Source organism: Anas platyrhynchos, chromosome 7 (genome assembly GCF_047663525.1).
Source record: "Anas platyrhynchos isolate ZD024472 breed Pekin duck chromosome 7, IASCAAS_PekinDuck_T2T, whole genome shotgun sequence".
In the NCBI taxonomy this organism is placed as follows: Eukaryota; Metazoa; Chordata; class Aves; order Anseriformes; family Anatidae; genus Anas; species Anas platyrhynchos.
This window is the reverse complement of record NC_092593.1, coordinates 9460134-9486986: the sequence shown is the minus strand read 5'-3', so window position 1 is coordinate 9486986 and position 26853 is coordinate 9460134. Positions and strand designations below refer to the sequence as shown.

Below are 26853 nucleotides of genomic sequence, written 5' to 3'. Positions count from 1 at the left end.
AATAACTTTTAGCTTTTTCTGCTAAGTGCATTCCAGCAGCACTAAATGGCACCAGTTCAGAGCTGGTATGTACAAACAGAAAACTAGAGCCATTCCACACCGAGAATAAACACTGATCAATAAGTGAGATTATAAAGAGGTTCAGAAAAACATGAGACAGTCAGTGATAAAGTTTATAGCTAGGCCTATCAACCTTGAAACTTGTAGTATTTTACAGACAATGTTCCTCCAGTACTTTGCTCAACTAACATCAGAATGAAAATAGTGGAACCCGTCATCTGAAATACATGTAACTAGCCCATTCTATTTGCATACATTTTTCTATTTCTTTTGAAACTGCACATGGTTTTACACACACACACACAATAAAATAAAAAAAGAATCTGCCTGCTTCAGAATTGAATCTATTTGAACAAACTATGAATATATATTGGCTAAAATAAGGTGTGTTTTTGTTGTTGTTCTTTTTGGGTTTTGGTAGAAGTGCACCTATAATACATAGCTGATCATAAGAAATAAATATACCAAGTGTATGATTTATACATGGTTAAAGCTGTGGTAGAAGTTATGGAACTAATCCTGATGCCCTTATCTGAGTAAAGACAGCACCAGTAATGAGCTCCTCATTAAGCAGAGTATGCAAAGTTTTCCCTAGTGCTTGGCACAGTCCCTAGGGGGAGATGTCTCAGACTCCTGCAAGAAGGAGCGCTGGTAAATTGGGAAGAGTTTTTTGCTCTGAGTCAGCAATGTCCTAGGGCCCAAAAACATAGCTTTATTTTTATTTATTTTTTTGGTAATTTTAAATTTGTTCCTTTGGTATCAAACCATGGATGCCAGTAGGAGCTTGTGCATGAAATTCCTCACAAGCTCATGACTTCCAGTGACTGGAGATTCCAGCTCTCTGAGCTGGTAGGACCATAGATCGCCTCCCAGGTTAAACCTATATTTCACTGAACTGCATCCAGCAGACTGTCCTAAGATGGGCAGGGATTGATAAAACACCATTTTTATTTTTTTTTCTTACCTCTAACATTAATGTGTATTAAGATTATTCAGAAGTCTTCTCTTCTGTTGGTCAGCGCTTGGCAGTTCTGGCAGCAGTGCAGCGCCCTTGTACTGCCACAGCTCTGTAAAATGCCTGTGATGGTGTGGATCTATGACAGTATTGTTGACAGCAACATTACCACAGAACTGCTTAAAAGTGTACAAGGTAAACTAACTTGAGGAGACAGGTGACACCACATCTACGTGCATACACAATCGTTTTCCAACAACAAAAAGCCTGTCTGAATTGTTGTGAAAACAAGTCTACCCCAGAGATTCAAAAATCTATGGGGAACTCTGGACTGGTTTGATCTGTGCAAGTTTCTTCCGCCTTCTGTTTACCCATAAGCATATTTATTAGGATAATTTTTTCTTCTTAATTACCCTCAGCCAGATCTGTCTCAGTATACTGGTTGTATCCATCTCCAGAAGGTCTCCAGAGACTCTCCTGAGTGAGGTGTTAATTTCTAGTCTGGTAGAAGGAGGACCAGCTCTCAGCCTCTCAGTCTTGGCAAGCATCACACTTTTTTTTTTTTTTCTAACCTGCTTGTGGATTTTTCCTTTAGCACTTCATAAACACTGACAGATGTAAGTCTCTCAATTCAAATAAGATAGGGAGTAATTCACAAAGGGAGTAATTGCTTAGTGTTAGTTATAGGAGGTCAGTGGCAAACCCAAGAGTGTGCTTAATTCTGATAAACTTTAATGCTTTGAATAACACAGCACCTTTAACACAAGTCTTTCTCCTTTCTGATTGGCTTCTAATCTCCTTTAATGTCTTTTATTTATTCATTTATTTATTTTGAAATCTGGCATCATCCCTCCATTTTCTTTTAGAATGACAAATAGAGATGGCCAGGAAAATGCCAGTGCTTTCCCCTCCAAAATAACATGTTCTGAATAACTGTTTTTCTTAAAACAGAATTCAGAGCAAAGCACATTTAAAAGAAGTAAAAAGGACTGGAAAAATAAATAAATAAATAAATAAGAACTACTGAAGAAATTCTCTTATTTAAAAGCTAAGGCAGAAAACTATGATTTGTCAGCAGTCTTCCTGTAAGATTTTTGTCAATACTGTCCCTTGAGGCAGAGAATTAAATTGATAAAAATCTTCGGTGGAGGCTGTGAATGGCATCATGCTATTTATTTCAGGTAGTTAAGTTCCCTAGGCTTGTGCCACAATTAATTGAGGGAGACAACCTCCTTAGGATGACTCAAAACACATGAATTAAACTTTCTGTGAACTGTTCTCAAGGTATTTTTTTTTTCTCCAGAGAATATATAAGGAGTTGGAAATCTTAATTTCAAAGGAGGGTCCATATCTACCATAGGGTTCTCAGGCACTTCGGCTTTTCTGCATCATCCTTCCTAGCCCAGTAGTGGCTACCTGCATGTAATTGAAGCTCTTGTCTTACCAAGATAAATCTAAATTTCCTCTACACAAATTCCATGTTTGGGGGAGGTGGGGTGTGGGACAACTCATGAAGTAAGATTAAATTACATTACACCTAGATTTAACAGTGACATTGTTGCTATTACAGAGCTGAGATACTAAAGGAGCTTCTTGAGCAGATAATTAAGTGAAATATGTGATAATTTTTCAACACCTCTGTAGTTTTTCCATAAAGAATATAAGTGGATATTATCATTAATTCAATTTCCCATCAACCTAAAGTTACGGCTTTGGAATGTCAAACTGCTGTATTTTAGAAAGTGCCTTTAAGTGCCTCTAATTTTTATACTCTTCACTTGTTGCTAAACATGGAGATAAAAAGAAAAAAGATCTCCTTCTAGGTGCAGGAAGTAAGACTGCTTGTTGAAGAGACAGAACGCAGCCTCAGTTTCACACCATTGGTCCTTGGCCTTAACCATGTCCTTTCCAAGAGAGACTGATGGAATTACTGCTGTATTTTATGTAAAGCATATGTACAGGGCTTGTGGGATCTGTCCTTATGAGGTTCCTTGTGTTCTCATTCTTTGTTATTTACTGAAATACAAGTACTAACCACCCTACACTTGCTCTGTTTTTTTTTTTTTTTCTGTCTTCAACACAGGCCCAGGTGTTCCAGTCGTTAGTGTGCACAGTACAAGTAACAGTGGAAGTGAGTATTCCTTATGGACTAGGTATATTTCATTTTTGTCCTTGATTGATTTGGGAACTGTGGAGGAGGAGGGGGAAGATGGTTGCAAGTAAATGAAAACTAACAGATGTGTCATTCATAAAAAGTTATATTATTTACCATTTAACAACACACACATCTGAAAATGATACGGAAAGAAGGCAATCAAATGACTAAAACTTTTCCAGACTTTTCACATGCATTTTATACTAAGTGCTTATCTTTCATCTTCTATTTACACCTGAGTTAATTAGACGGCAGGTTGGTCTTCATCCCGTTCACTTTCTATGTAAATTATGCTGCCTTTACTGCAGACCTTCAGATTTTTAGTGATGTTTTTTAAAGTTATAATCCAATTATCTTGAACTGAAGTACAGTCCTTGGAGGACTGGTCATAAAATCTGACCTACATGCAATGAACTTAGTCCTGCTCTTACATTTCTCAAATCAGACCAACTCCACTGACATTTTCAATTAAGACAAATCCAAAAACAAGGCCTTTTTAGGAAGGTATTCAATACTTCTAATTTTGAAATTTTACTCATTACCTTCTGCATACTGACACCAAACCTATAGCCAGGTATTTCCTGGCTGTTTGGGATGCTTTGTAATAGAAGACTATTCTTGAGCATCAGAGTTTTCCTCGCTTAAGGTATTTCTCGAGTGCAGTAGGGTAACAGCACTACCACCAACTCCACTGTGGTTCCACATAGCGTGAAGGTGTGGATTGGAGGAAAGGTTGAATCTTTCCATTCAAATCTACTAGACCAATCCTTACCTGTCCCAGTTTCATTCAATAGATTATCCCCAGAATTTTTCCCAGAATCCAGAAATTATGTACTCTGCTTGCCTGTATTCCTTTTGCCCTTGCCAGCCACAGATGACAACAACAGGTGACCTAACCTTGCATGTTGAAGTAGCATACTAATCAATAGTATCGTGCTAGCAAGCATTAATTAATGTTTGCACTTCAGCTTTGTATTGTTTTTTTGTGATGTCACTGTTGACAGTATTTGTAAATCTCAGTGCCATGTCACACCAAGGGGAAGGAGTTTTATCCAACTCAGTAAGAGGTAGATACTGCTAAAGTAAAATTAATTGACTTCTGTAGAGCTACTCAGTTCTGTGAAGGTACTCTTTGGCTCTTTATTATTCGTATCTAAACTGCTACTGATAGTGAATCATTGTTAAGAGATTTATGTTGAGCATCTTAAAAGAAATAAAGCAAGTAAGGATAGAGGGATGTTGTTTGCTGTAAAAATGAGAAAGCAAATAATGAGAGATAATTTATCTACAGTGTTAGATTATCCTCTTCAATTAATAAAACAATGATTATGGATTACTTCAATTATTTCATCCTCAGACTATAATTACACCATTTTGGTTGACTGCCCAGAAAAGGCATTGTCTCTTTTTGACCTAAGCACAGGGTTTATTGTTTAATGAAAAATATACATTTTGGAAACAAGATTGTTAATTTGAGTGAAAAAAAGAAAAGAAAAAAAAAAGACTAATCATTCTTCCATATGCAAAAGGATTGCTTCACATCTGTCTGCAGCTTTAAACCAAACTAAGTCTTACTCTTGGCTGAAGTGCAGAAGACAGAGAAGGACATGAAGTGATCAAGTATAGCTGTAATGGCTAAATATTGATTTGGAATATGTAGCCTGAAGAAGTGTGCTTACTCGGGGCTTAGGATATTGCCAAGCAGACTAGCCTGTGACATCTGCTGTTAGTATTTGTCAGGGATACTACTATTCATGTTGGTCATCAGTGATATCATTGTTAGTGCTTAAAGAAAACAAAGCATGCTGAAGCCAGAAATGAGAGTAGTTGTATATGTTCTGAATTAAACTGATTGCCCTTGAATTGCAAAGCAGTTGCATTATATCTATATTTAATATTGTATATTAAAAAAAAAATAAAGAAGGAAATAATTTATAAGAGTTGTTACTGCACGTTTGTGTCCTTTCCTTTATTTTTTTTTTTTTTGAATATTGATTTCTCTTTGAATGATGGTTTTCTGTAACTCTCAGCTTGTTTTTTCTTCCTGTTTTCTACAGATTTTTATATTTTGGAGAATAACGCTCTGTTGAAAGAAGCTGTTTTGAAGAAAAAGAATTCCAGAACTGAAATTAAAATGCTGCACATTGAGGATTACGGTAAATTTGGCAAAATATTATTTTAACAAACAAAAAGCTTTCTTGAATTGTTACTGTTTTTCATCTGTGTAACTACCAGCCTTTAATGTCTTGCTCTTTTCTTAAAAGAACTCCCTTTACAGTTGTCACTGCCAAAAGATTTCACGGATCGAACCCAGTATGCCCTTCTATTAATAATGTAAGTATTTGTATAGAATCATATAAAATAATAAAAAGTACTACATAGAAAACATATAATTCCATAATTAGAAAATGTAATTTTTCATTGTCTCACGGATTTGAGTTGATAAATTAAAAGACTTTTTCTGAGGTAGATTTTGTTTTAGGCACTGTATGGAAGAGATGCCTGTTGGGTTTTTTTTGGGTGGTGGTAGCGGTGTTGATCTTGTCAAACCTAGTTTGACCACTAACAAGTGGTGCCTTTCATATTGCTCAGCTACAGCTACTTCCTTGCTTACATTTTCAGCTGTGTTACAATTGTTACTGTATTCCAGCTGCTGAAAGTTTGAAAAAGAATGCTTACCATTGTCCTTGGTAATAATGGTTTAAATGGGTATCAGTTTTGTTGGAAAGGAAATGTCATATAACATCGTGATCTATATAACATCTTGAACTACATGCACCTAGATGTATATAAAGAAAAGACAGACATTTAAAATAGCGAAGTGTTAGATACGAAGTGTTTTTTTGAGCTCCATTTCAGCTGCAATTTGACAAGGGCTTATGAAAAAGAGAGGCGGAAAAGGAAGAAAGATGATTAAAAGAGAATATGAGTTTAAAAAGAAATTTACCTAATATTCCTCTGCAGTCCAATCTGAATGCCTAGTTAGGTGTACAAAGGTTTCTGATACTTTGTTTCCTAACCTGGAGGGTAAATATTGCATGTAAGATCTAACATGCTTCAGTGATTGCTTTAGAGACTCTCCAATCCTCTGGTGAAGTTTCACCTTCCGCGAGTCACACATTTTGCCAGGATCTGGTTTGCTTATGTGGTCTCAGCTCTGTCTGCAGAGATTTTGCACTGGTGGCCAGTTTCACTCCTCTGAATAAAGTCCTTTTTTGATGGCTGAGGTTCTTATTTTGACTGTAATTTTTGGTAGCAGCAAATGCTTCTGTGTAGTGTTCTTGTGCTCTCTGGATTGATAAGGTTACAATTCTAAGAAAAGTTGGAATAGAAAAAGGGAAGAAAGTTTGGTGTTATTCTCACAGTCACACAATAGCAAATATATTTTTTCAAATCACTGAAAAAATATAGCCATATCAAAAGTGTATGACTATAATAAGGCTCCTACATTTATGAAAGGCGCATACAGATAAATGTGAGCTCCCAAGATATGGCACCCAGGCTACTGAATCTTGGAAGGGAGCCTGTGTCAGTGGGTTGTGGACCCAGCATAAAACCCAGATGCGAATGCTGTACAGCTCCATGTTGTCATAAGCTCAGTTTAAGGCCTATATCCTAAATATCCTGTACCCTTCATGGTAAGGATTTTGTGAAGATTCATCTACTAGTAGTTGCAAAGCATGCTGCAGTGCTGAAATAGATCATTGTATTGCTATGTTAAAATCTATGTTCATCTGTGTATGACCAGACTATCTAACAAATAGGTATCATATAGAAGCCAGTTTTGTTGTTTAGAGCTATTATTCTTCCAGGAATTGTGATGCAAAGGCCATAAAATGCTAAATAGATTATAACACTTTTTTTCCATTTGTTCTCCTAAACAACTAATACATTTCACACTTGGTTTCCTTCTGATATAATACATGCAATGTAGCTATAGATTAGAGAGGTGTACAGTAATTGCTTGAAAATGTGATTATCATCTTTTTCTATATAATTAAGATCAAAGTTTAAATTCCAGATCCTTGATTTTCTCATTATGATTCACCTTACTCATTAAAAAAGTATGATACACTCCTTAGTAACACACAGGAAATGATTAAGTAAAGATTCTGGCATTTAATCCGGGTAATAAAATGAGAGGTGATAATCATTCTTTATTTTTTCTTGAACGTAATTAACCTCATTCCTTCAAAATCTTTAGGATAATGTATCTTAAATGTCAGCATTTATTATTTAACACCATTTAAAATTGTCCAATATGTAGGTGGATATTGTTAAACCAAATCAGTGGAGAGTTTGTTCTGATATTCAAGGGAAATAAACAGCAGGGTACTCTCCAAAGTAACAGTGAATCGTCTCCAAGAGGTTTCTGTTTGTTTGTCTGTTTACTTGTTGTTATATTTTGTTAATAAACAGGAATCACTTCACCTGTTACTGAAACAATGAAAGATTTAGGCCTTGCCCAAGCAATCAAATCTGTTTATGACTCCAGTTAATACACTTTTGGGGCTGATAGTATAAGACAAAAGACAGCAAGGTTGGAAGTGAAGACTTTTACAGCTTCAGGAATAACTCATTATAAGACTAACAGAAATGTAGAGAGGCATAATACAAGTACTGGAAGATATTCAAGATGTGGGGTATAAGGCTTTATATATTGATAGTCATGTTGCGTACCTTTCAATTTTGTATGACTCGTTATATTACTCGTTTTAACTGGCAGCTGTTGCCAGTGAAGAGTTGATGCTTATCTACAAGGTGAAGCATAAAGTACATGGTGAATTCCCCTACTTTGGTTGCAAAATGCTTGCAAAGGAGGATGTACCTAAAAGCATTTTTATTTAGCCAGTTCTTCCCCTGTAAGACAGCTGCAAAGTTTAATTTTGGGGAGATCTTTAAGTCACATGAATGATTCACTAGTTGCTTTGCAGACCATCCATCCAGTGTGTTCATTCTTCCTGTTTTGACCAATACAGAGCAGTATTTCACTACTCTCTTGTGCTTCTGTTACATTAAAGTCTGATTTTCTTTCCTCTCCTTTGAACTTCATAGCATTTCTCATGGCCCAGAGGGAGAATTCATTTAGCTGTAGGCTAAAAGAGGGACAGGCTAGAGTTTTACTCCAGCTGTTTCATTTGCAGTAGTGGTCCCAGTGCTATGGGCCATAATCAGCTTTCTCAATCCCCTTTTCTTCACTCTTGTCCCCAAAAAGGAGTTAGGGAATTGTTGAGCTAAGATCTGTCCTCCTTTAGCTTCCCCTATCTTTTAGGTTCTTTCACTCCCAGCCCCCAGCAGTACACATCCTGCAATGTGAATAAAATGCATTTTCAATCTTTCCTAGAGAAAGACAAGAGGAAATTCAAAACTTCACCTCCTTTTCTGGTAACACATCTCTTCATCTCACAATTGTATTTTCAACATCTTCAGCCTTGAGGGTCTGAGAAAGATATTTTAAGAATCTTTTTCTTGTATTGTATTGTCTACTTCAGGCCTATGTATCACATGATTTTGCCCTGGTAATAGAGTAACTTCTGGTGATGTATTTTAATTTGTTTGGCCATATCTTCAGGGAGGAGTTACAAATACGCTAATGGTTTCTAGTTGGAGTCTGGTATATCTTAAAAGGCTACATGTATATGGAAAAAATGTTTGGGATTTTCTGTTCTCAGTGTGTGAGGCTATTCAGGTTCCCTTTTTGACCAGTAATGGTGGGTGTGCTTGAAAGCTGAACAAGAGATGCCCATGAAATCTGAAAATGAAGTGGATTTTTTCCATTGTACTAGCTTTTGCGAAATGGTATTCTTTTCCCACTCAGTTTCACTGTAAGAAAGATTTTTGTCAGTAATATTTCTTTGTCTATAGTGGGTAGATTTTATCATTTGAGATGTCTTTCTTATGTTTGTTATCAAGATGCCTTTTCCATATACTGCATCAAATCCACTGCTTGGCAGAAATAGATGTACAGGAAATTAAGCAGTGATAATGGCAGTTATTTTCCACATATATTTTGAAATTGTTTTTCTCTCTGTTTGGTCAACTGTATAACTTCTAAAGTTCTGATTACAATCTTCCCACTTAGTTTTTAAATGGTGCGAAACCTGAAATAAATTTTGCTGCAGTCATGGTGTGAGATTGGCAGAGGAGTAGAACTTAGAGTACAGCAGCAACAGCCTCTCTGGTAACATTATGTTATCCCCTGAAGGCTGTAAGTCTAGTCATGAACAGAGACTTCAGTTAAAGCTTTTGGTTATAGAATCCTAAATAACAGATTCTTCTCTTTTCAGCAGTTTACGAACTTATGATGAGCTGCCCCTTTTCCCAGACAGTCTGCAGTGTATGTGACTGCCTTGCAAGAATCATACAAACTACCCACTAAGGTCAATGATATTGGTATATTATTGATGGCTCCTGTCTGTTTAAATGGTGCCTCGATGGTGAACTTCTGCAGTTTCCCAAGTTGTCAGCAGTCGTGCTGCCACAGAGGACTCATAATCCGGGTGTAGTCACTGTTGAAGACATAAACTAGGCAGCTCTTAAGCTCCAAACTTTGAAAGTCAGAAGAAAAAAAAAAAAAAAAAAAAGTGCAAGTGCTATCACATACAAGAAGGAAAAAAAAAAACGAACCAGAAAATGTTAGGCGTCTTCTTATCTTCTTCATTTGAATCATTCTACTCCTGTTGCTTGACTCTGGAGATGACAGGGATACTGCTCCTTAAGGAACCCCTGAATGATTGCAAAGATGTAACTTTGCTTATGCATTTTGGTGTTGGCTTTGATTTTACTGTAGTACTTTGCTTCCCTTATGTTTACCCACAGTCAGGTGGGAAGAAGACTTCTGTGTTTGTATTACAAACCAGCATAAATGGTATGGACTTTCACTCAGGCTTACCAGAGGGGTCATGAAATAATCCTATGAACAGGGTACCACTGAACAAGAGTGAATTGTAATTGGACTGTAAGTAATAATGAGTGCAAAACAAAAACTGACCTTTGAGAAAGCTGGAATCCCAAGACAAACTTCACAAATCAGGCTGTACATCTATTATTGCACTGCAGTAACAAACCTACTTTGTTCCAGAGCCCTCAGGGTGATGTTCAAACTTGCATAAAGGATTAATACTTTGCAGAAGTCTCATTTAAGGGCAAAAGTGGGGCCTAAGAGGTGCATAGAATATACAGTCTCTCTGTGGAGAACAGAGTCACACCTCAGATAATCAGTATTATTTTAGAGTAGCAGCTGAAGAGTAAAGAGACATTTTGAAGCTAATGGGAATTTTGACATGTACCTCAATGGAAATGGCTTTAAATGCCTGTCAAAGACTACTTATGTGGACATTCTTGAAATAAATTAGCCACTGGAAAATTGCTTCCAAAAGCAATATGTCAAACAACCCATCACAAAGGAGAGTGGTAGATGTGTTTAAAGTCTGAGCCTAAAAGTAGCCCAGCTGTGCCCTCCAGAGAAGGAGCTTGGAAAAACATTGCTGTCAGTTCTCACCCACAGAAAATCTTGCTGAAGTTCTGTCTAATATACTTTTTTTTTTTTTTTTCAATAGAAGTAATTATCTGAGGGTGGCATCTTTCACTTAAAACACTATCTTGGTTTAAAGCATCTTCTGGTACTGAAGAAAGCTTGCAAATGTGATGGTTCTTCCTCTTTTCCCAAGTGCCTAGATATATAACACATAAATGAGAATGATATTTGTTTTGTTCTTAATTTAGGTGGGAGGGATGTGGGCTGATTCATGATAATTTCACTTGTGCATTAAACTGTTTTAAAGATAACCAGCCAGACAAGGATATTTCTGACAGATTTTCTTCATTTGAAAAGTTAAAAGAGCTTTACTTTAAAAAAAAAAAAAAGATTGGAGGATTGAGGCTGCTGCTGTTCTCCTATTGGAAATAGTAGTAGAAGCTCTGTGAAACCATCTATGTCAATGCAGAGTGCTTCTGAAAGCCTTGATCTGTACAATTACCATACACTTTAAAAGAAATTTTCTTCTCCTGCTCTTTTACAAATAATAATGATAATATAATTCTGAAACTTGTGTTTTCTGCAGAGCTCACTCGACAATGAATATTTCCAAATTCATTGCTCTACATTGTTTGCATTTATTGTAATGGTGTGTAATCACAACTGAACGGTTAAGCAAACAAAAAACACTGTTCCTTTCTTTTTATAAATCCATATATAAAATTGTTACATAGGACAATGAGGAATGAAGCATAAAATATTTTGACTAACTCTACAAGTAAGTAATGCAGATGATACGGAAGCTATGTATACATGGTAGGTCTTGCTGAATTTGAGAACGTATTCATCATATGCTTGCAAATTAATAGGGAGATTACCTTGAAGGTGTTTTATGCTATCCACAGCCAAAAAAAAAAAAAAAAAAAAAAAAAAGATAATGAACATTATCTTATTGTACATATAAGACAGCAGTTATTGTACAGGATTCTTATCTCTCTTTCCTCCCCCCAGGTTTTTATAAGTCTCTGAAGCTAAAGCTTCTCTGGCAAAATAATCATTTCTGTCTTCATCTTTCTTTCACCTTAGACAGGATATTCCCACAGACACTGTCCAATCTAATTTCCATACATCCAGCACAGACACTTTTACATTTTAATTTGTATTCAGCTGGCAGATGCAGCCTGCATAGAAGTATTTTGCATTTTGTAGAACTTCATGGTAGCCTGCTGTCTTATTCTGCGTTTATCTTGGGGAAGAAATAATGCCAAGCTTCCCTTTTAAAACTGGTATTTTGTTTTCTTTGAAAGGAAAATAGAATATTTGCCTTCAATATAAAATGCTTATTGTTCCTCTAGACACTGCATTCTCCCATTCTTTTCCACCTTTTCTTCTCTAAAATACTTTTTTTTTTTTTTTTTTTTTTTTAAGTCATAAAATAAACTTATCATTCCTGCCTGAATCCATTTCTTGCTGTGAGTTTGGATGGAGAAAATGTAATTTTCTCCAACGTGTACTTTAGTCTTCTTTGTACCGTATTTCAGAAAATCCATTTGAGGACACAATAATGCAATTATTTGTTTTTGAAGATGGCAACCTTCTATATACAACGTATTATATATCCTACAAAATCATACTCAAAGTACTGAATGAATATTCCTTTTTTTCTGTTTAGTGCAACTTAACAAATTGTACACGAGCTTTCTCAGAACTGAACTAGCCATTAGTGATTATATTATTTTTTTGTTCACTTTAAACACTACATGCTTTGATTTTCTGTTTGTTTCTCAGCTATTGGCAACACCACAGCATAATGGTTTTAAAGTTAAATTATTTTGCTTACTGCTACTGCAGATACAGCAGCACTAGCTAATGGGATAGTATCGATGGAAGGGACAGTAATTCAACATGATTGCATAAACAACTGAATTCTGCCATCTAGGTTAATTAAAATATCAGAGAACAGCAAAGTGCATCACATTGTCAATAGTCTTCGTTTCTGTCTGGTGTGTTGGTATTTGCAGTGATGAAGCTCCAGGCAGCCAGTTGGTTACAGATAAGTTTCACATTGACTGGGACTCAGTGCTTGTCAACTCTGATAATGTCATCGTAGCTCGATTTGATGGCAGAGGGAGTGGATTTCAAGGCCTCAAGATCCTACAAGAAGTCCACCGATGCTTAGGATCAGTGGAAGTGAAGGACCAAATAGCAGCCGTAGAGTACGTATGTGCAAACTTTTCTTCTTTTACCCTGCTTCCACCTTGATGAATAAACGTTTTTGAATGAAACTGCCCAGAATGGTTTCTCTGCATAGTAAATAATACTAATGTTTATTTTTTAATGCAGTTGCAGATATTGAAATAGTAACCTTTTCATTACAAACAGCAAATTAAAGATCAAAGAGATGCTTGCTTTATATGTTGGTGCTTCTCTTTGGTAAAGCTGTCCTTCAGTGTGCCGTCTAGATATGTCATCTATGCTACTTTGTATTTGTCTGTATTCCTTATAAAAACTTCTTACAGCACAAATGATAATGTTTAACTGTTTTTGTGTTAAAATTTTTTAGGTCTATATGGTAGGATGCTGCTCTCATTTTCACAATGGAGCTTTCAAGTAATTTTACAATGCAAATGAAGTTATAATGTTGTAAATGAGAACAAAATCTGGGCCAATGTCTACATATTTCTCATTTGTATTGTCATTCTTTGATATAAATCCACCAGCTGCAGAAGAAAGTAGTCTCTCTGTGGATTAATCACACATAGCTTTGACAACCCTCTTTACTCAGGGTGCCAGTAGGCTAATATCAAGGTCTGGATGGACTCTTTCTAGGGACCTTCAAGGAAAGACAAAGGCAGACTTTCAGCTGGCTATGTTTTTTGTTGTTGTTGTTTTTTCTTCTTCTTTGAAAGGGTTTAATGCTTGAACCTATCCATGAGTAGGTATCTGTGTATCTGTATCTGGTATGACAGAGCTGGGCACTGAGGCTCCTGGCGTTTATGTTGGTCAGGAATGGGCTGCGTTGAGCAGAGCAATTCATCTTCCGAGCATCCAAGTGACCCTTGCAAAACGGCTGTCTGAAGCAGACCACAAGCTGTGCTGTGAGATCTGAGCTCTCTGCTTAAATAACAAGTAGTTTCAACTCAATGATATCTGGCCTCTTTTTGGGTGCATTGCATGGGGAAAAGGGAGAGAGGAGGTGAGAGGCTGAGAGGAGGTACTGAAGCTGGTTTTGTCTCTTCAAAAGCAGTTGGGTTTTAGCCTCAGGTTATTCTGTCTTTTCTGTATAAAATTCACCATTGCTAATTAAATGCCATGATGAGAGAATTAATTGTTTGGATAATTACCTAGACTCAGGAAGTTGCAGTCATTTTACCTTTAACTGTCTGAAAAATAGGCAACTGGTCAAAGCCAGTCATTTAAGCTCTAGTTAATGGAAAATCCTGGCAACTCTGAAGGGTTGCGCTCCCCAGGCTGTGCCTGACATGAGTGGGAAGAAAGGCTGTTTGAGAGTGCTCTTCTCCCTGACAGAGGAACAGATGTAAATGTCCAATTTAGACAAGATGCTCAAATTCAGGTATCTAAAGTTAGGTAAGATGAGTTCAATGCCATGTGTTTGCCATACAGAGGATGAATTAGAAAAAAAAAATCACATTTCCTAGTGCAATATCACTTTTATTGCTGTAATTTGTTCTTCTACCTTATCCACACATATAACAGTTCCTCAAAGTACAAATAATTTTCTTTTTTACTTTGGTGAATCTGGTATATAAAGAACTTTTTATTTCCTTTCTCTCTCTCTTTTGTTTTGTTTTGTTTTGTTTCTTGCAGATCATTATTGAAACAGCCCTTTATTGATCCTAAAAGACTGAGTATATTTGGGAAGGTAAGATGCAAAAATAATAGGATAGTAGGATATATCATCATTATTCTTTATGAGAATCCTAGTTCATAAATGAATATATTTATCTCTTTTCTTAAGACAATTTCAGTTATTAAAAGTGGGAGAAATGCTACCATAATTTACTGTATATTCTGTATATTTATTTCTCAGAATGGGTATTTGAAATCAATCAAATCCATTTTATGGTACTGTAGTATTTGCTTTTCAGAATCTGCAGGACAAAATTTTTATTGAAAAACATCTGCTTTCATTACAAAATTTTAATATCAGCTTAGGTGTTGTAAAAACTTGTTTCTTGCACTTTTACATTTGGGCTACAGTTAAATTGACAATGTCCTTCTAATACAACGTTTATATCTGAATATTTTACTGACTGCCTAAGGTACAACTGAGTTACAAGAACTTTCTTTTGTGTCTTTGCTATTTTGTCAGCTGCTTCATTGTGTAGCATATTGTTGCCTCTAGCATGATTGGGAGCAAGTCAGAGGCTTAACCTTTCATAACAAACTGAATAGCATTTTATTGGTCTGTTAAAAAACAGCAGTTAAACGCCAAATAATTGCTGCTTCTTCTATAAACTATAAACTAGCATGTGCATCTTTTTTTTTTTTTTTAATTACTATTATTAGTATTTTGTTATCCTGAAAATGAAAATATTTTGTGCCTTTGACCTTAAGGCAACAACAAACCATGGCCAAGTACCTAGACAACACCACAGTCACCAGTTATAGGAACAGCATGTTTTCCACTGTGATACTAATATTTAACACCAGTGTGGTAGCAATTTGGAAGACTAGTTAATGTTTGTGTAGTGTAGTGAAAATGAAGTACTGGCTACTATTAACATCCCAGAGGAGAGTGACCTTCCTCAAAGATGTAAGCTTCTGCCATACTCCCTGTAGCTACCAAAGCTGTCATTGCAAGAGTATCAGTAGCAACAGAACAGTATTTGGTTTGCAGGGCAGCTGTTAGAGATTTTTCAGCTAAGTAGGGGTGATTTCATCCACCAAATGATCACGGCACACATTGCTATTCAGGTTTTAGTGCCTGTTAGCAATGTATATGAAAATACACATGCATGTAATTATATACATTTCTCCACATGCTCTTCCCACAAATGATTACAAATGTTATTTCTGAATTGAAATCACGAAACATCCCCCAAATATTCCTAACTTCAAAAATTACCACATTTCCTGTAGGAAATTCAACACTTTTCTAACAGTGACATGACAAGCCAAAATTACCATAAAGCGTACGTAAATGCAGTTGTAAATATCTGCCAATGTCTATACCATTATTATAATTTATTTTTTTTTTTTTTTTTTTTTTTACCTCTCAGCACTTTTTTGTTTTATTTTGTGTGTGTGTTTTCAGACAAACAAAAATTCATAAAATTGAAAAGTCAGTTTTAGAATCGGGAAACAAGATCTATTTAACAGCTTCCTAGGGTTAATTGTATTTTACCTTTACTCTGCTTATTTTAGAGTCAATAACAGATCTTCTTTAAAACTTGTTTCCTTTTAACTGTGTACAACAATGTGATAATGAAAGTGTTTGTTTCTATGCATTAAATTGGGTTTACTGATGGAAAAAGAATATATACTTTGCTTAAAAGTAAGATGACTTTGGAATTGCTTAATGCTAAAAATTCTGGGCTCATGCACACAGTTGTGGAACTCTTTGAGAAGTTTTAGAACTACATAGAAGTAAAATTCTTGTCACAATCAGTAGTGTTAGCCATTCACAAGAGTAACAAGGCTGTCCAGAGGGCACAGTGTGAAAAATACCTACTTCTGACTGCCAGGCAATCTGCCAATATCATCTTGCTTATCCCTGTGAGAGGGATACAAGCCCAAGTGATGTATGATCCAAGGGCTTTTCAGTACTGTTACATAGCAAATTGTGTTTCCATGTAGTTTGCCTTTTTGCCATGAAAGTAGGAAAAGAGCTTGAAAATAAGTTGAAATTTCACAGCCAAACAGCTTCCTGGAAATAGTCAATTAAGCTGTAACTACAGAAATCCAGCCCATGAGTGAGGCACCATATGTCCTTGCATGAGGACATAGGAACTGCTTTCTGTATCATCATTGTGAAGTGATTCTGAAAATTTGATCTCACAGTGTAATGCTTTTGTCCTGGAAAGCCTGACTGGAAGCGAGGGCACAAGCACAGAGGAAAGAAACTCCTAGGAGAACTAAACCAAGCTCTTAATGAATACATGGCATAAATAATAAATAACATGGCAATAGTTATCCTAGGATTAAAACTGTGCTGTGGAGCTATTGGAAAAGACACAAACAGAATATTAAACAACAGCAAAAATAGAGAACCCAGAGGCAGAAGAAAGTTGCTGTTCTCTTAAACTCTGTGAATTATGAAAGTTGTTGCTGCCCACTCAAAAATTCTTTCTTGACTTAAGTCTACTCCTGTACATGGAGTACTGGACTACTGGGTTACTCTTGGTCTCCTTGGCTGGAATTTCTGTAGGAATAGGGATAACTCTGTTCCTCATACTCCTGTGAAAATCAAGTTCTTATTCTACGTTTCCTTTGAAGCGTCCATTCACTTTTACTACACGTTGATTGCAAAGAACACTCCCGTTGGCTTATTTTTCTTAACGAAAGTAAAAGGATTTTCAGATATTCCAGTTCTTCCAGAGAAATCAGCTATTGATTAAATATTTAGATGTGAAGACAAGAGCAGGCTGGGTTCAAAAAATATCCACAAGAAACCTGTGTGAGCATTTGACACGCTATATTCTCTTTTGGGGTTGTCTGGTGTTTTACACTATTCTTTTCCTCTCATGGGATGATTTCTTCTTTCTGAAAAACAACAATGAAAAGAACTGCAAAAATCATTCTTCCAGCAGTGATGAAGGGAAAACAAAGGTGGCAAATGGAGAAATTTGAACAGCCCATAATATATCATAATATATGAGAAAACCATTGATCCTAGACTCCACAACTCAGAATTTCATTTGCTGTGGGTCTAGAATGACTGTGGGTAACAGATGTGGATTGCTGAAGAAAGAAGCTGTCAAAGAAATCTGTGGACTAAAATTAAAGCTTTCATATGAAGAGAAGCTTTCATGACTCTCTTTTGTCTCACAACTCTTCCCAAGGAGGTATGTTGTAGACATTGCAAGGGAGATGGTGAAGGGATGTGCATAAGGACAGAAAAATGTGGTAAGGCGAGGAGAGAGCTCCCCCTGCTCTGCCCCATGTCTCCCAGCTTCTTCATTCTGCCCACGCTCTGTGCTTTGTAACAAAGCAGCTGACTGGGTGCTCTTGTGGCCAGAAATCACATCACAGAGATTAACATAATATTGAGCAATGTGGCTACATATAGATTTTATTTCTGTAAAGCACTTCAGGACTTGTACCCCTCTGTGGGATGTTTGACAATGCTGCAGCAGAAACCTCATTAATAGCAATAGGATTTAATCTGTAAAGGTCCAAGTGCCAGGAGTAGGACATGCTGAAGTCAGTTCATCATTTTCCCCCATTCCCATACTCTGTCCTGTCAGCAAAATGCTCAGTGTTTCCCAGTAATTTGCAAATGTCTACATTAAATACATTAAAAGTGAATACTTTTTTTTTTTTTTTGGTAGGTTGGTTGTTGTTGTCGTCCTCTCTATGATTTTCATATCTTTTGCTAACTATAGGCTAGTCTGCCATGATGGAACTGTGGAAATTAAACTGAAATATACTCAGTGTTATTTAACTGCTTAGTTTAAAGGTCATGACCAGGCCAAATAAGATCTCTATTCACTCTTAACTGTGTGTTTGTATTTCCATTAAAAGCAATTCTTGCAGATATAAATACATACTGTAGAACGATACCATCAAATTAGATCAATGCCCTTTAACTTTATTATTGCTAAAAAGAAATAAACAAACAGAAATCTCAATATTATTTCCTTCATTAGGGTTATGGTGGCTACATTACATCGATGATTCTAAAATCCAGTGAACGGCTCTTCAAATGTGGAGCTGTGGTGGCACCAATTACAGATATGAAGTTGTATGGTGAGTATTCCCTGCCACTCTCCTGTTTGCTAGTCTCTTCAGAATCTCTTTTATTCATCTTAAATAATTGCAGGTAATGTAGCAATATCAGCTAGGTCTAAATTCACATCCTCATTCTCTACTTTAAATGAATGGCAGCTAACACTGGGACAGTTTACCAAGACATGCAACAGGTCCATTATTGGTAACACTACAGATTTTTGTCAAAATAGTTGTATTTCCCATTTCCACCAAAATTCAGTCAGGCACCCCATTTCCTTAGAACCCAATGCCTTAATCAAAAAATTTAATAAGAATGGAACTTTTAAAGTTAGTGGTAAAATTAATCAGCATATCAATCACATTGTTATTCAATCACAGGACATTTGGTTCTATATGTGAAGTATTGGGCTTATGCTAGATTGCAGACTGTCGTGCATGGGAGATAAAACCAGATTACTGTAATTCTCTGTTAGCCCCTTTTTTAATGTATTCTGTTTTTTAAATGAATGCCTTGTTTTCTACTTAATGCCTTAATTAACTTCTCCTGACCATAAGTCAGAACTTAAGCTTTTTGAAATAGACATCACAAGTTTATTTTATTTATTTATTTATTTATTTAACTTATACAGCATCAGCATTTTCAGAAAGATACCTTGGTATTCCATCAAAAGAGGAAAATACCTATCAGGTGAGTCAGCATAAACAAGTAAATTAAAATGTTAGTTTTACTTCCAAAATTTGGTTCACTCACCTACACCTTTGCGTGTGTTTGTTTACTAGGCATCCAGCGTATTACACAATCTTCATGGTTTAAAAGAAGCAAATTTACTAATAGTTCATGGGACAGCTGATAGTAAGTATTACAGATGCGATTACATTTGGGGTCAGAGGTTTTAACAGACATCCAAAGAAATATTAGGCGCACACCTAGCAAGGCCATTTTAGTTGTGTTATGCCTTTGACAGGAGTTTTGGTATTCTGTTTTAATTGTCATTTCTAACTCTAATCTGATGACACTTTTCTTTGCTGAATATTTGTACCTTTTACGTGCTGTATGTTCTAATTTGTTTAAATCTTGTGGATGACCGTCTAGCTACTGAAAAGTATTGTATGAATTATTAATTGAAAACCATACATTTTTAATGGTATTTTAAATTCATAGAGATTCTGCAACTGAGCAAAGTATTATCAGTACGTTTGGAGAAGTACAGTACCAAATGGGAAGTTAAACTTTTCAGCTAATTAATTACAAGGTAGTGCCAAAGCATCTGAAGCTGAAGCCATAGGGAACCTTTTAATAGCACCACTAGTTTTAACGGTAGCTAAAACAGATAAAAAAAAACACAGGGTAAGTTCTAGCACTTTTAATGTAATTACAAGATGTGTCAATCAAGAGAGACTTTGTAATTATGGATTTAAATTTACCTGCAGTATATTTTTCTGAATTTTCCTAATGGATGTAAGACTAGAGAATCAGCCTTGTGCTGATGAGAGCTGGGCGGTACAAGCCCCATCCGGTGTTTCTTCCCGGAGCTGGGGAGGAGGACAGAGGCAATGTACTGGGTGACCAAGCAGGCGTGAGGGTCTTGGGCTTTGCTGATTGTAAATGGCAGCAGCAATTTCTACCCCTCTGAACTCAGCGCTAGAGGGAATTGGGATTCTGATAGCTGTCTAGGCAATGCAGTGTGTTTGAGACTATGACTCTGATTGCCTGCTGCCCTTGTTTAATATCACATCCAGTGACACTGCCTAGCCCACTTGCAGCCTTAGCTCTGCAGGGGTAGGGCATGGTAATAAAGTTGCCTGTTTTTACCACACAAAGATTAAGTTACTGATATGTTGCAGAAAGTCCATTACCTGAAGAAGTATGGGCTGTAATAACCCTGTGCAAGCAGTAGAAAATCCGATGTGCTTTCCCTTAACGCAATTATAAACTGTCATGATGTTCAAACAGAATGGTTTTACACACCTCTAACCTATCACAGTGTGTGTAAATCAAGGATAGAGAGAGGAGTCCTTGTGGAGTACCTGGAAGGCACAGCTTCCGCGGGACTTTCAGCTACGTCTCCAGAACCTCCTCTGTTATGTACTGCGTTGCTTCCGCTGGTTGGGCTCTGCATGTCTGACCACAGAGGTAGTCAGCTTAGATCTGATTATTACAGACACTGGATATGTTTTCAGTCAGAGTTGTTTAACAGGTAAACATTTCATATTAGCTCTGCTTTTTCTAATAATGTTCAAATGTCATTGTATTGCAGCTAAAGTCCACTTCCAGCATTCAGCAGAACTAATTAAACATCTAATAAAAGCTGGAGTTAATTACACTATGCAGGTATGTGCAGCTATGGCATCCCCTATAAACATGGCTCAACATTTAACCTCACATTGCTGTTTCTTCACTTGAAAAGGACACTCCCTACCACAGCCCACTTGTGTTACCACAATTTGCAGCTAGAATGCTGTTTCCTTACTGCTGGTATGGACATTAAGAACCATATGTTCTTTGTGTTCTTCTGAGCTCTTTCTCTTCTGTTTTCTCCATCTGTTTACCCTACAACACCTTTACAGGCCATATACACCCTTTGTAATATTCAAATGCTACTACTTTATTCCCTTTTTACCAAAAAACCTCACAGGTCACATGAAAGTAATTTCCTCTCATTTTCAACCCTTGTGTCTATTAAATGGCAGCTAAATTATTGGAGTGCTGCTCCCCTTTCCATGGCTGTATGGAGGGTGAGGGCACTGGGAGGGACAGGCTGGGGCTAGCAGGACAGGGCATGCTGCAGGCATGCAGATTTGCATGGGGCAGAATCGTAGGGTCCCAGGACAGCTGAGGTTGGAAGCCACCTCTGGAAGTCACCTTGTCCAACCCCCTGCTCAGGCAGGGCCATGGTTACATCACCTGGTGATTACCAGAGTTTAAGGTGAATGTGTGGTGAATCTTTTTGCCTCAGACCACCAAAGGTCTTGTCCTAACCTCCATGGCCTGGATTTCTTCAGCCTGCAAAATCCTGTTCAGCTTTCCTTGGGAGAAATTTCCAGTGGCATTTGACTTGAGATAAAACTGCCTATATCCACCTAGGAAGGAGATACGGTAGGCTTTAGGTAAAATAGGAAGACAGTTAAAAATATGAATTAAAAGGTTTTTACTGAACACTTAGAATCTGGGATATTAAGAGAAAAGCAGGAGGTAATTAATCCTCATTGAAGTTGATGGGATTCAAGTACCTAGACACCACTGTAAGTGCCAGCTAAGTAAACTGTTGTAAGCACAGTGACTGAGCATATAAAATTTTTCACTTCTGCAGAGCCCACTGCAGTGGTTGTTTTATCTAAGTTCCAAATTTCAAGAGAGAACAGATTTTGCTTTGAGTTTTATTAGCTTTCCTTGATACAATAAAACTAATGTTATCATCCTGTTGTCATCTAAAACATTTTGAAGATCAGAGAAGGAAAATTAGAGCCCTAAATATTTGAAAAGCCTTTGAAAAACTATTTACTCTTTTCCTTTTTCCTCTGCTAGATTTACCCGGATGAAGGTCATAACATTGCTTCTGAGAAAAGCAAATATCACCTTTACAGCACAATCCTTGGGTTTTTTAGTGCTTGTTTAAAGGAGGAGACACCAATTTTACCACAGGAACCTGAAGAGGATGAATAAGGAATCCTATTTGTGTAGTACTGAAGGGGACTTACTTTGCGGCTCAATAAAACCTTAAATAAAAGTGACTGTGAGATTGCAGATTCTGCAGAAGCTCAAGGGCAGCTAAAGGATATCACAGTGGAACAGCACATTTACAGACAATGAGCTAATAAACTGGAATTCGACTACAAAGTCCAGACATATTACCAAGGGACAAAACCTTTGCCTTTGTGGAAGGTCAACAGTTGGTTACAGTTTCCTGGAAGAACTTAGTTTTGCATAAGTGTAGGGTTAGTGCATGTTTGTTATGTTAAGCCTCACTGTTGGTTCTGTAAGTGGTTGCTCGTTTTTTAATTTAAATGCACATCTTTATTCATCTTTGCATAATGCACAACCTATCATAAGTATTATGGCCACTAATATTTTAAAAGGTGAGCTGCCATCTAACACTTTACTGTAATGTTACAATAAGTGCAATTCTTCCGCTGCCTATTACACATAAGAAACCACAGAGATAATAAAGGGCACGATATTTTCTCTAGTTTCTGCTCAAAGGGGATATATGGTCTAGTGCATCATATAACATTGATATTGAAAATGTTTTTTTCCCCCAATTTCAGCATTTACTATTATTACCGTACCTACTAGTAACCAATAAGGGACTTTTTGGTAGTGTGCTCTTGGTCTTTATGTATATACCCAAGACTCCCTAAGCAGAAAGTCTTTCTGAGCTTGAAGATTTTTTTTCCAACATAACAGCTGTATTTAAAATAATATCTGCAATTGAAATCTTTCCCCAGTCCAAAATGTATCTATTGTTTCCTTAAAATATGTTTGAGTTGTGTTTTGGTATTGTTTATAGTAGTTAATAGTTTGCTGGTTACACTCTAATTTTAGAATATGCTACTTTCTCACATGTAAATTAGATACATAAATATTAAATTATAGTTTCAGATAAAGAAAATTTATTAACAATGTATAATGCCATTGAGTAATACTTTACTCTTCAAATGAAGAATTATTTTGTATAGTGCATGTTCCTTTTCTTCCATCTGGTCTCCAATTTAATTCTTAAGTTCCTCAAGGTGGCCACGTAGTTGAAACTATCCATTAGTTTTTATTCCAGGGCTGCTTATTAAGTCTGTTGCAACAGGATTTAGATTCAACAGCATCTCAAAGAGGTGATATGTTTTTCATTCAAGGCAAAGGAAGATCCTGACAAGTGAAATTTTATTATTTACTCAGAGGGTGAGCCCCTCATACATACATTTATTTGCCAAGGTGAATTACAGCAATAGAAATTGAAACTATGAAATAAACAAGGCAGCCAGTTTGGGTTTGCAGAATATTAACGCTGATCACTAAAATCAAGTGCAATGTTGACTTAATTTGAGGTATCTTCCTGAAGGTATGCGAAAACTCCTGACAGACGCTGTGCAGCTTACATGAGAATAGCTGTAATTTCGTCTTTCTGGGTATACTCCAAGTACTTTCCTACCCAATTAAGAGTTCATTTCTTGTAAGATTAAAAGCAAGTATTTTTTTGGAAGGTAATTTACAGTATTTAGGATGCAAAGTTCTACATATTTTATGAAGAATGGAAATTGTTTTTACCACAATGAAAAATCACCTGAAGGTTTTTATTTGTTATTTTCTTCCAGAATATTTTCTTTAACTCTTAGCATTTATTATGATGCAAATAATTTGACTGAAAGATATGGCTTTATAGAACCCTGAAAAGTCTCTTTCTTTTAATGTTTAGTATTTATCTTGTTTTATTAGCATTTTAAACTATTTTTCATTTAGTTTAATACGGTTTTAATGTGCAAGGAAATCTTGTCCCAGTGTCACCACAAAATATGACCTTGCTCTGTGGTATTTATAGCACATATTTTGAGTACCATGATAAGATCATAAAAAAAAAAGTTTCAGGCAAGTGTGCAAAAACCACATTGGGTGTACATGTGTTGAGTGTACAGCCAGGCTACGTGAGGAGGTTAATTCTTATCAACCTGCACTGGCTGTTTCACTGTGAGACAGCGTGTTCAGATTTACCACATTTCACATATATCTCCTTTAGTTATCTGCAAAAGCAAACAAGCAAGGCTTGTGTCTCAGCAATAGGGTTATGCATGCACTCAGGAAATATTTTATCTTGGATCCATGCCTTTGGCAGTATATCCCTTATCTCTGAACCCACAGCCTATCTCCTTTTTCCCCACACTGCTCTGTTTCAGGCCTCCATTCCTCACTCTTTCTACACCAGCATCTCACCTCCCATTTTGATCAATTTACCTGAATATGAAGGTGGCATGAGGACATGACTTCTGTAGAAATGTTTTTGCCAGGACTGGTATGTTTAAAAAGTATGTATTATCTGAAATGTGGGTTATCTATGTGGAAATGTGGTCTGCTTTTAATATATTTAATATTTCTCATGCTGTCCTACAAATACAATTATTTTTATATAAATGTGTATAAAAAGGCAAGCATCAGACCTAGATTAATTGGTTGTTATGAAATTTTGAAGTATGAGTTAAATTTAGGTATTGCAAAAAGTATTTGCAGAATCAGCCTCTGATTCTCTCTAGACTAAAGGATTTGGTACAAGGTGAGGTCCAGAGCTATCTTTAATCTTGCTAACCAGTTCAAATGTTTCTTCCACTGCCAGCACAACTAAATATGGTTATCTGTCAGACTCTACATACACAGCAAATAGCAGTCACTCATTAATTAGTCTAAGTGACCTATAGTATTGATCAGGAATTATTACACATTGCAGAGAAATGGCATGAAATTCATAGATTTTTCTGTAGCTTACAGTTAAGCACTGTGATGCTATTTTACGTCTGAAAAACTATTGTCTCGTTCAGCTGTCCTTACAATGTGACACTTACTACACTAGACCTACTAATCTAAAAACCTAGGGAATCAGCATATCCATTTACTGCTTACTAGAGCTTATCTCTACCTTCTTGATTTCATCTATCCTTTTTCTGCTGTAAGGACTTGCAAAATCTGTGAAAGCTGTAGGTCATATTGAAACTTCAATTATATTACAGGACCAGGATAAAGTGTATGTCAATTGGAATATATTTTCCAGATTGTTGAGTACATAAAAAGGCTGATTATTTTTAAAATCAATGTTTTAATCTTTTTGCAGCAAATACAGAAGTATTAATGACTTAATTTGATCAACATTTACTATGATTTTCTGTAACCAACTGCTTGTTGTTCCTATGTTTATGTCATATGTAGATCTACCCATGTCTGAAAATGAAGGTGATTACCTCTGTTCTCTCACCTCTGGCACTTATTTTGAGCGTGTAGTTAGTTAGATTCATTTAATTGACAAAAGGTGCCTTTAAGACAGAAGAGCTTGTATTTGATCTGAAGCCAGAGATTCTCCGTGGAAAATTGGGAGCACTGAGCGTTCACTCCTTTAATAAAATGCAGAGGATGCCAGGTGTGACCTGGTATCCCTCCTTTCAGGTCTGTTAGATGTTACTGAAGAAACTGAAGCAAAGGGAAGACTGGCCCAAAGAGACTGAACACAAGTTTCTTTTGCACAGCCTAAAAACACTTACATAGGCAAGGTGCGGTGATCCTAGCATTTTATATTTCCTTCAAGTAAGTCCTGCTGTTAAGTCAGTTGCCTCTGGGGAAGGACGAACCTCACTGGTACATCTTCTGCAAAACATCCTTCAGTACCATTAAGATCATTCCTCTCTTCCCTTTGAACGATTTCAAGAGTGCTTCTGAGGATTGGGAGCTCATGGATATGGCTAAGGAGAATCACAACTTCCAAGGTGGCTGGATCTTTGAAAAGAAAAGAAAGATTTTATTTAAACTTCTATCTGTTGCATTTCATACATGAAAGTTGAGAAGGAGCCTAGCTTCTTGGAGGTAGGTTGATGAGAAGTGGTGGTGATTCATTCACCAGGAGGTAACAAAACACGCCTCCTACAAACTCACTTCCAAAATTATGCAGTGGTAAGTAAAATAAATGCCTGTTTTCTGAAAGAAAACCAACACCTGAAAATTACAGTGCGATTAGATTAAATTACATAAATTATTTGGACAGAATTAAGAAAATTTAAACCATGTCAGTATATATGGTCCAAAGTTTCCATTAAAGTTGGAATTAGACTTATTGCCTGTATAATTAGTTTAGAAATACAATATTCTACCTTTACATAAATCTGAATTAACAACAACAAGATTGGTTTAATGAAGACACAAATGATACATACAAGTCTTCTTAATTAAAATATCCCATAAAATGTTAAGAGCCCAATTTAAGATTTTGTGACCATATGAAACATAAAAAGGAGGAAAAAATAAATAAAAAGGCTTCTGATCAATAAAACCGGCAAAGGGATTGTAACTGTTAAGAAAATACTCAGGAAATATTTCCCTAAAGACAGCTGATGTCCAGAGGTCTTAGGTGGGAGGTAGGTAACTCTGTGGGTGGATAGTCTAGTCCTATACCCGGTGCAGAGCCCTTGCAGCTTTCTGTAGAGGAGCTGTCTGCCAAAGCCTCTTGCTTTGATTCTTGCATTAGAGTCAAGGTCTTCTCTGCTAGTAAAGGAACACTGTAACAGAAATGCAATTTGATAGGCAAAGACATTTAATTGTTACATCAG

At 36.5% G+C, this 26853-nt stretch overlaps 1 protein-coding gene across 6 annotated transcripts in view; it reads left to right on the top strand.

Moving 5' to 3' along the window:
• The window catches only part of DPP10 (dipeptidyl peptidase like 10), a 487135-nt gene extending 462490 nt beyond the window's left edge, over nt 1-24645 (top strand). For all 6 annotated transcript variants that reach the window (XM_038182314.2, XM_038182316.2, XM_038182317.2 and 3 more), the window contains 10 exons: nt 3099-3146; nt 5228-5326; nt 5435-5504; nt 12669-12863; nt 14476-14530; nt 18480-18579; nt 19191-19249; nt 19342-19414; nt 20820-20893; nt 22088-24645. In XM_038182314.2, the coding sequence (XP_038038242.1) occupies nt 3099-3146; nt 5228-5326; nt 5435-5504; nt 12669-12863; nt 14476-14530; nt 18480-18579; nt 19191-19249; nt 19342-19414; nt 20820-20893; nt 22088-22225 (911 nt within the window). In that variant the 3' untranslated portion in view covers nt 22226-24645. The remainder of the gene's footprint in view (nt 1-3098; nt 3147-5227; nt 5327-5434; nt 5505-12668; nt 12864-14475; nt 14531-18479; nt 18580-19190; nt 19250-19341; nt 19415-20819; nt 20894-22087) is intronic.
• Nucleotides 24646-26853: the final 2208 nt, after the last annotated feature.